The 12,520-nt window shown below is 43.2% G+C and overlaps 1 protein-coding gene across 7 annotated transcripts in view; it reads right to left on the minus strand.

Moving 5' to 3' along the window:
- Positions 1–12,520, minus strand: part of LOC135218426 (protein arginine N-methyltransferase 7-like) — a 261,517-nt gene that overhangs the window by 131,394 nt on the left and 117,603 nt on the right. For all 7 annotated transcript variants that reach the window (XM_064254737.1, XM_064254738.1, XM_064254736.1 and 4 more), the window contains exon 7: positions 9,076–9,200. In XM_064254737.1, the coding sequence (XP_064110807.1) occupies positions 9,076–9,200 (125 nt within the window). The remainder of the gene's footprint in view (positions 1–9,075; positions 9,201–12,520) is intronic.

Below are 12,520 nucleotides of genomic sequence, written 5' to 3' on the forward strand. Positions count from 1 at the left end.
CTCCAACACAGCAGCAAGAAGTAATTACTATGTAAAGAAAGAGAAAATCTTTACATGGACAGTCACCAACAGCAAGTTATTGACAAAATGGGTAATCTGCTAAACATGATATTGTTAAACTACAATAAAGTTTTGTACATACTTACCTGGCAGATATATACTTAGCTATAGTCTCCGACGTTCCCGACAGAATTTCAAATCTTGCGGCACACGCGACAGGTAGGTCAGGTGGTCTACCTTACCCGCCGCTGGGTGGCGGATGTACGAACCACTCCCGTTTGCTTGTCAGATTTTCTCTTCCACCTGTCTCCTGAGGGGAGGCTGGGTGGGCCATTAATCGTATATATCTGCCAGGTAAGTATGTACAAAACTTTATTGTAGTTTAACAATATCATTTTTGTACATGAACTTCCCTGACAGATATATACTTAGCTGATTGGCACCCTTGGTGGAGGGTAAGAGACAGCTAAATAATACAGGTAAGACAGGAAACAACTAATGTTGTAGGATATAAAAACCTTGGTTCTCACCTTTTCAGGATGAAGACTTCATAGATACTGTCTCTGAGTCTGCATTGCCTGGAGAGCTACAGCTAGGACGTGACCTGATGCTGAAAGACTCTCGGAGCTACCACTGGATATGTGATCCCCTATTGTGGTAGAATCCAAGTCGGATCCTGTTAGAGGGACCTTGTCCGCTTACCTAACAGATCCTTACCACTACCTCTGCAAGGAGCCAAAACCCACCAGACCACCTAACCAAAATACAAAGGGTTAATATTACGACAAAAAGAGGTGCCTCCTGCAACCTCTTTCAGACAACCAAAAAACAACAATATAAAATATAGGGTAACATATAAAAAATTTACATAGGATAAGTTTCAGCACCGAATCCGCCGATACGAAAGGACCCAAGGCGAAGCATTTATCATATGTGATTTTTACATCACGTAGGTAGTGGTTTGCGAAAACCGATTGGCATCTCCAAAAAGTCGCCTCCATCAAGTTCCGCACAGACATATTTTTTCTGAATGCAAGCGAAGTTGCGATGGCTCTCACCTCGTGAGCTTTCACTTTCAGTAGTCTAAAATGTTCTTCCTTACAGGCAACATGTGCCTCTGTAATAAGGCTTCTCAGAAAAAAGGAAAGAGCATTCTTCGACATGGGCCGAGTGGGGTCCTTTACAGAGCACCAAAGCACATCTTGATTAGCCTTAAGTTGTTCCTTCCTCTTAAGGAAATACTTCATAATTCTCATAGGGCAAAGAGTTCTTCAGGCTCTTCCCTACTAGAAAAGATAAACTACGAACTTCAAAGCTCCTGGGCCAAGGCCGTGATGGGTTTTCATTCTTGCAAGGAAATTTGGAAGAAACGAACACACCATAGAATCTTCCTTAAACCCTACATTGCCCTCGATAGCTTGGAGCTCACTCACTCCCTTAGCTTTAGCTAGGGCCAAAAGGAAGACTAGCCTTCTTCGTCAGATCCTTGAAAGAGGCTAAGCCAGGAGGTTCGAATCTAGACGATCCAAGGAATTGTAGAACTACGTCTAGATTCCAGTTCGGTACTACATGAGGACGCTTAATGGTTTCAAATGATCTAATAAGATCATGCAGGTCCTTATCATCGGATATATTTAAGCCTCTATGCCGAAATACCGCCGCCAACATACTGCGGTATCCCTTAATAGTTGACACAACCAGATGACATTCTTCTTTGAGGAAAATAAGGAAATCCACAATTTGGGTCACAGAGGTACTGGAAGAGGAAATGTTCTTCCTCTTGCACCAACGTCTGAAGACATCCCACTTTGACTGGTATACACGCAAGGTGGAAGGTCTCCTCGCTCTTGCGATTGCTTTAGCAGCTGTTGCTGAAAAGCCTTTCGCTCTGACCAAACTTTGGACAGTCTGAAGCCAGTCAGACTGAGAGCGAGGAGATTTTGTTGGTACCTGTCGAAGTGGGGTTGTCTGAGTAGATCGCTCCTTAGCGGGAGCGATCTTGGAAGGTCCACCAACCATTCCAGTACCTCTGTGAACCATTCTTGGGCCGGCCAAAAGGGAGCGATTAAGGTCATTCTCGTTGAATCGGACTCTACGAACTTCTTGATGGTTAGCCCCAGGATCTTGAAGGGGGGAAACGCGTAGACGTCGAGTCCGTTCCAGTCTAGAAGAAGAGCATCTATTGCTAATGCCTCTGGATCCGATATCGGAGAGCAGTAAGGATCCAGCCTCTTGTTCTTTGACGTGGCAAAGAGGTCTATGTGTGGCCTGCCCCATAACTTCCACAGGCTCTGGCATACATCCAGATGAAGGGTCCACTCTGTGGGAAGGACCTGATCTTTCCTGCTGAGGAGATCTGCTCTTACATTCCTTTCTCCCTGCACGAACCTGGTGAGAAGCTTGATTCCTCTTTCTTCTGCCCACAGAAGAAGGTCTCTTGCTGTCTCGTACAGGGAGAAGGAATGCTCGTCCCCCCCTGTTTCCTGATATATGCCAGAGCTGTAGTGTTGTCCGCGTTGACCTGCACTACCGATCTTCTGACTTTGGGCTCGAAAGCCTTCAGAGCCAACCACACAGCCATCAACTCCTTTCTGTTGATGTGCCAGGCTACCTGGTCCCCCACCCAGGTACCTGACACTTCGCTGGTTCCCAGAGTTGCCCCCACCCTGTGTGCGACGCGTCGGAGAACAACACCAGGTTGGGGGTCTGGGATTGAAGAGACAGTCCCTTCGCAAAGAGGTTGGGATCTGTCCACCATAAGAGATGTTTCTTGACGTCCTGGGATAACGACAGGGAGAACGTCAAATCCTGAGAACGACGACTCCAATTCCGATGAAGAAAGAATTGGAGCGGTCTCAGGTGCAACCTTCCTAGGGAAACGAATTGCTCCAGCGAGGAGAGCGTCCCCAGCAGACTCATCCACTCCCTCACTGTGCATACTTCTTTCCCTAAGAAGGTTGTTACTCTCTCGAATCCTCGGGCTATCCTTTCCTGAGAGGGAAAAGCCTGAAAACTCAGAGAGTTCATCTGTATCCCGAGATACACACACTCTTGCTCGGGAATTAGTGACGACTTCTTGAAATTGACGAGAAGTCCCAACGCCTTCGTCAATTCTAAAGTTACTTGTAAGTCCTTCAAACAACGATCTTCTGAATTGGCCCTTATTAGCCAATCGTCGAGGTACATGGATATCCTCACCCCTTTCAAATGAAGCCATTGAGCCACATTCCTCAAAATCCCCGTGAACACTTGAGGGGCCGTCGAGAGGCCGAAACACAGAGCCCTGAACTGAAAAATTTTCCCCCCCATCATGAATCTGAGAAACTTCCTCGAGGAAGGATGGATCGGTACGTGGAAGTAAGCGTCCTGTAAATCCAAGGAAACCATCCAGTCCCCTGGACGAAGTGCTGCCAGCACTGATGAAGGCGTTTCCATCGTGAACTTCTTCTTTTCTACGAAGAAGTTCAGGGCGCTAGGAAAAGGCGGTTGTAGAAGCCCGATGAATGATGGTCTGTCACTAGTTCGATAGCCCCCTTCTCCAGCATCTGATCTACTGCTAGATGGAGAGCTTGATTCATGATGGGGTCTCTGTACCTGGCCGTCAGTTCCCTTGGGATGGTCGTCAAGGGAGGTCTTTCGACGAAAGGATGAGGTAACCTCTCCATCAAAATAGAAAGGGTCCAAGGATCCGCCCCTTTTTGGGCCCAGACTTCTGCAAACTCTAAGAGTCTGGCGCCCACCGTTGTTTTGAAGGACTTGCAAGTTATTTGGGGGCTTTAACAGACTTGGCGAAAGTCTTACCCCTTCTTGAAGGTCTACGACCTCTAAACGTAGAGGTTCTTGATGAAGACGCCCCTCGAAAGGGTTCTCGAACACTTGCCTTTTCCTTCTTAGCCTTGGTAGGGAAGGAAGGGCGAGGTTTTCTTGCCGACTGTGCCAAAAGGTCCTGGGTGGCTTTGGCCGAAAGTGATCTCGAAATGTCCTGCACTCGATGTTTAGGGAACAAACTGAGCAGACAGAGGAGCAAACAGCAAAAAAGACCTCTGGGCATGGGAGACAGACTTTGTTAAGAAGGAACAATACACAGACCTCTTCTTCACGATCCCGGCCCCATACAGGGAGGCGATTTCACTCGCTCCGTCTCTTACCGACTTGTCCATACAAGACAAAACACACATGAGATCTTCTGGCGAAAATGACTCTGGCACTTCAATTTTCTTGGCTAGGACCCCCAACGACCAATCAAGGAAGTTAAATACTTCTAGCACTCTAAACATGCCTTTTAGCATGTGATCCAATTCATTCATTGCCCCAGTCGTCTTAGCAGAGTTAAGGGCAGTTCTCCTTGTCGAATCTACCAGCGCCGAAAAATCCGAATCAGCCGAAGACGGTAGACCCAATCCTAAGGACTCTCCTGTTTCGTACCAGAAAACCAGCGCGTCCTGATAACTTCGAAGGAGGAAAAGCGAACATCGTTTTCCCCGCTTCTTCTTTGGAAGCCATCCAGGAACCAAAACTCCTCAGTGCCTTCTTCATTGAAAGAGTTGGCTTCATCCTCACACAAGAAGAACTCTTCGCTGTCTTCGCCGTTGAAAAAAGTGAGTGAGGAGAAGGAGGAGCCGTAGGAGTAAGGGAATACCCAAAAACTTGCAAAAGTAGCTCTGTAAGCTTTTTCTTTTTTTTTTTGTAAGAAGACACAGCAGACAGAAGTGTTCGGTTCCTCATCCGAACCTTCTAGGACGTCTTGTCGAGGCGAGCGCGGAAGATCCTTTGGTGACGAAGGGATCCTAGTAGGAGTTGAGCGAGAGGTTGGAGAACGCCCTCTCTTAGAAGAGTTCACATCCACTGGAGAACGATGAGAAGATCTGGGTTGTCTACGATGAGACTCCCTCTTCGAGGTAGACGGAATCTCAGCCGAAGGAGAGGAAGGGCTCCTACTCCGAGAATCCTCGGAAACATCCACAGGGCGCTTACGAGGAGGCGAGCGCCTACTAGACTCTTTGCGCCTATCCTGAGGCGAGCGGCTGCCAGGAGAAGAGCGCCTATCGAGAGCAGAGCGCTTGCGCGGCTCTCCATACCTGTCCAGTTGCGTACGATCAACGGAAGTTCGACTGGAAGGCGAAATGCGCCTACTAGGAGAAGGGCTGCTTGCGAGACTCTTGACGTCTAACAAGAGGGTAACATTCAGGAGAAGGGCGCTTCAAAGCTAACGAGCGACTACCTGGAGAAGGGCGCTTCCGAGATTCCTGGTGCCTACCAAGAGACAAACGGTCAGGAGTAGTGCGCCTAGAAGCGGGAGAGCGCTTACACGGAGAAGGGCGCTTGAAAGACTCTTGTTGTCTGCCCCGAGGAGAATAATCAGGAGTATGACGCCTTAAAAGAGACGAGCGCCTACTAGGAGATCGATGTGCAGTAGGCTCTTGGCGCCTACCTTGCGGGGAGCGGCTAACAGCAGGCCGTCTATCATGCACACGACTCCTACCAGACTCTTGATGCCTGTCAGGAGAGAAGTTCCCACGATCGACACTCGAGGAGAGTGATCTGGAAGAAGAACGCCTACTTGTATAAGGGCGCCTTCTAGGATCTTGAGGCTGCTGAGGAGAAGTCTCACGCGAGGGAGTTGAAGAAATAGCGTGATGAGCAGTGCAGTGCGCCTACCGGAAGCGGGAATCCAATCTAGAGAAAAAACTTCTTTCTCCATAGAGCGTCCAACCGATGTTTGGCGCCTTGAAGTCGAAAGAGAGCCAGGCGAGCGAGGGCGCTCACGCGAGCCCCTACCTTCATACGAAACCTCCCCATATGAAGGAGAACGCCTAAAAAGAGGAGAACGATCCTCTGAAGAGCGGCACCTAGATCTCTTGATCGGAAGAGAAACGTCCTTCTTCCTACGTGACCTAACTGCTAGAGAGTCTGACTAGCGCCGTGATCTGAGCTTGAAGTCCCGCGAGTACTCTCGTAGGAGAATCTTGTTGTTCTTCTCGGAAGCAGGCGCCGAGCGGGGAGCGCGAGAAGAAGAACGATCACAGGATTTCTTGGGTTTCTTCGCCTCCACCGACGATTCTTCCGGGAAAACCTCCGGACTAGAAGCCAAAGGACTGCAGGGAGCCTTCCAAGCCCTCTTCAACGGGCGCGACGCATCCGGGGAGTTCCAACCTCTCTTCGGAGAGGGAGAAGACGAAGAGGAGAAGCATTGGCGTAGGAGCTCCTTCTTGTAGCGATCCGAGGCAGCCTGGGAGCGTACTTCAGGATCTGCCGAGGGGACGCCTGGCCGGTGGGGGTTCTCCCTAGCCCTCTTGTGGCTTTCGACTTTCCTACTCCACTGGAACTGGGAGTCTGGAAGAGGTCTAGGCCTAGAGGCACTAAGGAGCCGGTCAGACGCACCCTCCACAACACTGGGGACACTGCACTGATCACTAACACTCTCCTTACCTTCCAACTGACGAATCTTCTGATCCATAGAAAGAATCGTGGCTCTCAGAGCTGCCGCCTCCGAAGGCGAATCTTCGGCTTCGGTGCGGGGAGCAGGGGCTGCAACTTGGGAAGAAGGTTCTAATTCTACGTTAGTATTAGGATCCACATCCAACTCACTCATTCTAGATCTACTAGAACTTCTAGAGGAAGCCTTACGCACTCTATCACGTTCCAACTTCCTAACATAAGAAGAGAGAGCCTTATATTCTTCTTCATTCAATCCCTTACATTCACTACAAGGGTTAGCAAAAGAACATTCATTCCCCCTGCATTTCATGCAAACCGTGTGGGGGTCTACCGAAGCTTTCGGCAACCTCACCTTACATCCTTCATTCACGCAAACCCTAAACAAAACCGAAGTTTTAACTACTGAATCTAGGTCAGACATCATTAAAGAAAATCAAAATCAAAATCAAACCGGTCCACAATCAGCGTATCCCAAGCCAAACAAAGCGAATACGTCACCAAAAGAAGTCCAAATTAACTCCAGGCAAGCGAGAATCGAAAAACTATCGAGAGGAACCGACAACAGTTGTTATCGTTCCCGCGACAGAGAAAAATCTGACAAGCAAACGGGAGTGGTTCGTACATCCGCCACCCAGCGGCGGGTAAGGTAGACCACCTGACCTACCTGTCGCGTGTGCCGCGAGATTTGAAATTCTGTCGGGAACGTCGGAGACTATAGCTAAGTATATATCTGTCAGGGAAGTTCATGTACAAAATGCTCTCTACAATGTAATGAAAGCAGCTCCTTATTTAGATGTTTCTGGGCACTATGCAGCTATTGGACGCCTCCCACATCATATTGGATGTTGTAAAATAAAGCTCCCTGCGTACTAGACGAAAGTAATCTGATATGTATAACTAAACGAGATTGTAACAGTAGGAGATACAATATGCTGGGTGAATAGGGTGGTCATACACTCTTTAGCCTACTTCCATTTATATAACTTAGGATAATGCAATAAAACCCACGTATGTCAAGAGTAAACACCATAAGTAACACCATCTGACAATACACTATAGTACTACCCAAGATTAGTGGGAAGTGTTTTGTACATTGTGCCAAAGTACCATTCGATTAAATAATTAGTCCCTGAAAAAGTTGAGTATATCTTAGTTTAACCAGACCACTGAGCTGATTAGCAGCTCTCCTAGGGCCACTGGCCTGAAGGATTACATATATTTTACGTGGCTAGGAACCAATTGGTCATCTAGCAACGGGACCCACAGTTCACTATGCGAACCGAACCACATTATATTGAGAAATGAATTTCTATCACCAGAAATAAATTCCTCTGATTCCGCGTGGGCCAGGCCAAGAATTGAACTTCTCGGACCATTAGCATGGTGGCTGAACGCAAAAACCATTCATCTAACAAGGAACTTCAGAGTCCCTGAATTGGCTAATAAATGGACTCTGTAAGTGAAATAACACATTAATGTATTTACATTATAAAATTAGTAAATCATTGTAAAATGTACATACACAAGAATTTTTTTTATCACTGTTGATGCTCCATTCCATGAACAATGCATTAGTTGGGTTTGGGACAAACATTTTTCAAAACACAAAAATATACTTTACAGTATATATTGATTACTGTATTTTGCTGTGTTTACATTAATAATACAGTGTATTATTGTAATCAGTAAAGTAAATAATTTTTTTTATCATAAATGTTTTCATTCACAAAAATACTAACATAAAAATATGTACGTACTAGATCACCGTGACGTGAGCAAATCTACCATTACATTCGTACGTACATCCATGAACCCCCACATTCACAGGGGATATTCCAGAATGGTCCCCCCCCCCAAAAAAAAAATAGCTAAAATCCACAAATACTTAAAACCCCTCTAAAAACACTTAGAACTGCCTATTTTGATAGTTCAGACACAAGAAAAACCCTCTAAAAATGCTTATACCAGAACATTTTTGAATATTTAAATAGTTTTATCACAAAAAGTGCATTTAGTCATGAAAGTGATATGAAAACACATCATTTAGTGAATATCTATTGGTGAAACATACCGCAAATAGGCAAATTTTCTGTGAATGATGGGTTGATGCATGTTCCTAAGAGAAACCCATGAATAGCTGAGTCTGTTCACTGTATTATACAATATGTACTAACATTAGTTACAGTTTTCTACAAACTACTCACATATTTTAAATATGCTCTAAACTCATCCTATAACACTTTACTGTTCTGCAATATCACTTCAAAATCATCTTACAAAACACAAAAATGAAAAACGCGCAGCACACAATGCCCTTCCCTCAAACAGTTCTCTGTTAAGACAGTGTAGTGTTAACTGTGCTGTCATATCATCATTCATTCACTGGATTGCACTGCTAAATCATCATCATCATCATCATCTTAAATCAACAAAGATTATAGCCAGTTCTAAGCATTTTTAGAGGGGATAACAACAACGCGGATTTTTGCTTAACGTGGGTGGTTGCGGGCCCTATCACCTGCGATACCGGGGACCCACTGTATATATAAAAGCAGACTTTGTTCCATAGAACTCACTTATTTTCTTTATGAGGTACTAATATGACGTATGCAAAGAATTGTAGCCAGTGATACTCACCAAAATACAGGAAGGGGCTTAGAAATTGGAGTAAACCATTTCTGAGGAACCTGCGATAATTGTAGATCATGCACAGCAGCAGCACCTGGACATTCCAGCACTGAATTGGGCACAGTTACCAAAACCTAGCAGACAAGACCATATTGAATGACTTGAACTTTAACCTGTTCACATTATCAGTGATCTCATAACAACAAAGGATAAATAAAGGTACAGGAATTTCATCTCTCCACATTAAACCAATACATTTGAAGACCATTCAAGTTCAAACATATCCAATTCCTTTTGGGAAATTACGCATAAGTAAATAATTCTACAGTAACAGATAAGATGAGTATATAAGAATATGATGTTTTATACCAATATTCTTGTTCTAAAGGTTAAACAATCTAAACTGCTGATTAGGCTACTCCCCGTCAGATATAAAAAGCTGTTTCAATGAAGAACCATTTAATCCTTTGTTTGTGAATCTGAGAACCACTTAATCCTTAAAAATTATCCTTTGGACAACATAGTTTTCCTAAATGCACCACTACTGAGTCTAGTCCATCAGAATGTAAACTCAATCAAGTAAAGATTCTGATTGAAAAATATTAAATAAAACTCACAGATCACACATTTAATATTACATTCTAAGATACATTACTCAAGAAATGGTAACTAGTAGTTATATCTTATATGTAATTAGAAAATTTCCCTAGTCCTGCACTGTGCACAAGGTTAGTGGAGGTTGACAGCAGGATCATGGAAACAAAGTTTACACTATACATAAAATTACCAATCTAATGTAAAAAACGTAAAAATATTCACCATGCACATGGACTTCTGTATACCTGACAAGTATTTCAGGGGTTCATCATTGATGTAATAAATTAATCTGAGATTACTCATTCATTTTTAGATTATTAGAGCTTACTTGAAGCATTTCAAATTACAGCAAAGTAAAGTTGAAGACGTTAGGCAGCTAGGTAGGAAGAAAGCAAAGGATATGGATGAAAAATAAAAGGCAGAGTAAAATGACTATACTCTGTTTTTTTTTCCTCTGTCCATCCGCCTGTGGTGTTTGCGTATGGTAACACTGCGCCCCAGGCTTTACAGTTACATTGCTTACATTCAACAATAATAATAATATCCTATTTTGAATATTAAAGGTGTAATTTGCATACTGTAATTTATTAAAACACTTTTCAGTTGCAAATGTACTCCCAGATATCCTTTTATTTACCTAAAACTTACACATAGCGTAACTATTTAAAGCCCGGGATGCAGTGTTACCATACGCAAACACCACAGGCGGATGGACAGATGGAAAAAAACAGAGTACAGGTACTATCCGACTTACAACCTACTCGACATACGACCACTCGTACTTACAACCTTACTTCAGACAGTTGACCATTGAGTTACTTGGCACTGCGCCATCTCATGAGAACTCTCATCACTCAGGCATGAGAACTCTCATCACTCAGGCAGCATCAGTTTGAGTTACCCTGCCCTATCTGCAGCATCATTTGGTATTAACTGTACTGTAGACTGAATTGCAAACCAGTTTACGTAAGAATCGACTTCTGACATGCATGCAAGAACCTAATCCCATTGTAACTCAATGCCTGATTGTACGTAATATATACTATTACATAAATGATTAAAATGTATTAGTAGAAGTACATTATGGTAAAAAGATTGAAATAATGATTGTTCTACATTACATTACATTACTAAGTAGGCACTTATATAGCAAAGGTTTGATAGTATACCCTACCCAGTATGTTGGCCACTTTCTAAGGTTCGACTTACATCCATTCCGACTTACAACCAGTGGGTCGGAACCAAACTTGGTTGTAAGTAGGATAGTACCTGTATAGCTGAAAGATGTCACGAAGAATATTGAGCAATAATTTATTTGCAGTGTGTCACTCATGTCACACTATAAGTGGTACCCTTGAAAGGGATAATGAGGGTAAAACAAAGTTTCAATAAATATTACTTTCTTCATTTAGCTAAAACCAAATTAACATAAAATTTTTTCATTAACTGGATGAAATACCTATGCTACAATTAAAGACAGGTGAGTGATCTCAAGTGTCACACTTGATTGATGTACACCAGGTGGTAAAAATAAACTTTTGAGTTCACTTGCTTGGGGTTACACTCTTCAACATTTAATTTTTTTTATTGATTTGTTAAAATTAAAAACAGGAGTCCCCGTGGTTAACAACGTTTTGGTTTTACGACACTTGGCTAATGACATCCTTAACCGGATTTTTGTTCGCCGCCAGTAAGCAGTTTATCAATATCAGTAATTCTAGATTACTATACGAGTCCAAATGTTGTGAGAAATACTAAAGTCTTCAATAGGAACTTTAGGAAACAAAGATGTGACATCAAAACTGGTTAATTTGTCAGTACTTGATATATCAATATGGGAGAGTCTGGAAAAGAAATCTACAGAGTTTTGTAAATAGGAATTTGAAATACTACCCAGGATAGGTGATAGTAATTTAACTATACTCAAGTTTTTTTCCATCTGCCCATCCGCCTGTAGTGGTCGCGCATGGTAACGCTGTGTCCCGGGCTATAAATTGTTACGCTGTATGTAAGTTTTAGGTAAATAAAAGGATATCTGGGTGTACATTTGCAACTGAAAAGTGTACATTTGCAACTGAAAAGCGTTTTAATAATTTACTGTATGTGAATTACACCGTTAATATTTGATATAGGATATTATTTAAAGCCCGGGACGCAGTGTTACCATGCGCAAACACCACAGGCGGATGGACAGATGGAAAAAAACAGAGTACAGATATTTAGAAAGCCACAGCCTCTCTCTCAATGAAAAATTAGTCATAATGAAGAAAAATACAGTAATTAGTGAATACACAGTCTTGCTCTCTGAAAAAAAAAGCGAATTACAGTGGTCCCCCATATTCGCGGGGATGCATACCAGACAACCCCCCCCCATCAATAGTTAGAACCCACAAATATTTTGAACCCCTATAAAAATGCTTAAAACCTATTTTGTTAGTTAAAATTCAAGAAAAACACACTAAAAATTTTTATACTTGGTTTTTTCAAGGGGGCTAGCCAGAACCCTTATACTATATGGGGGGTATAGGGCAAAAAATGCTGTCATGAAAAAATTCATGGAGCTTTGCATGGCAATGCAGAATACACAAATATTTTGTCAAAATTCCTCTTACTTTCATAGTTACAGGGTAATTAGGAAACGTAACTCAGTAAGCCAAAAACATTGATCCGTACAAGAAAATGCAATATTTCTTCTGTTATCGTAAATTTTGATCATTATTGTCAAAGAAATTGTGAGCAATGGCATCTGTAGAGATTCCATTAGTCGCAGAAGGAAAGTCAGCTACCAACAACGATTCAGTGCAAGCACAAACCTCATGTAGTTTAGATATTAGAGTTTCACCTCTGACATTCGCTT

This window comes from Macrobrachium nipponense, chromosome 9 (assembly GCF_015104395.2).
Source record: "Macrobrachium nipponense isolate FS-2020 chromosome 9, ASM1510439v2, whole genome shotgun sequence".
Lineage (NCBI taxonomy): Eukaryota > Metazoa > Arthropoda > Malacostraca > Decapoda > Palaemonidae > Macrobrachium > Macrobrachium nipponense.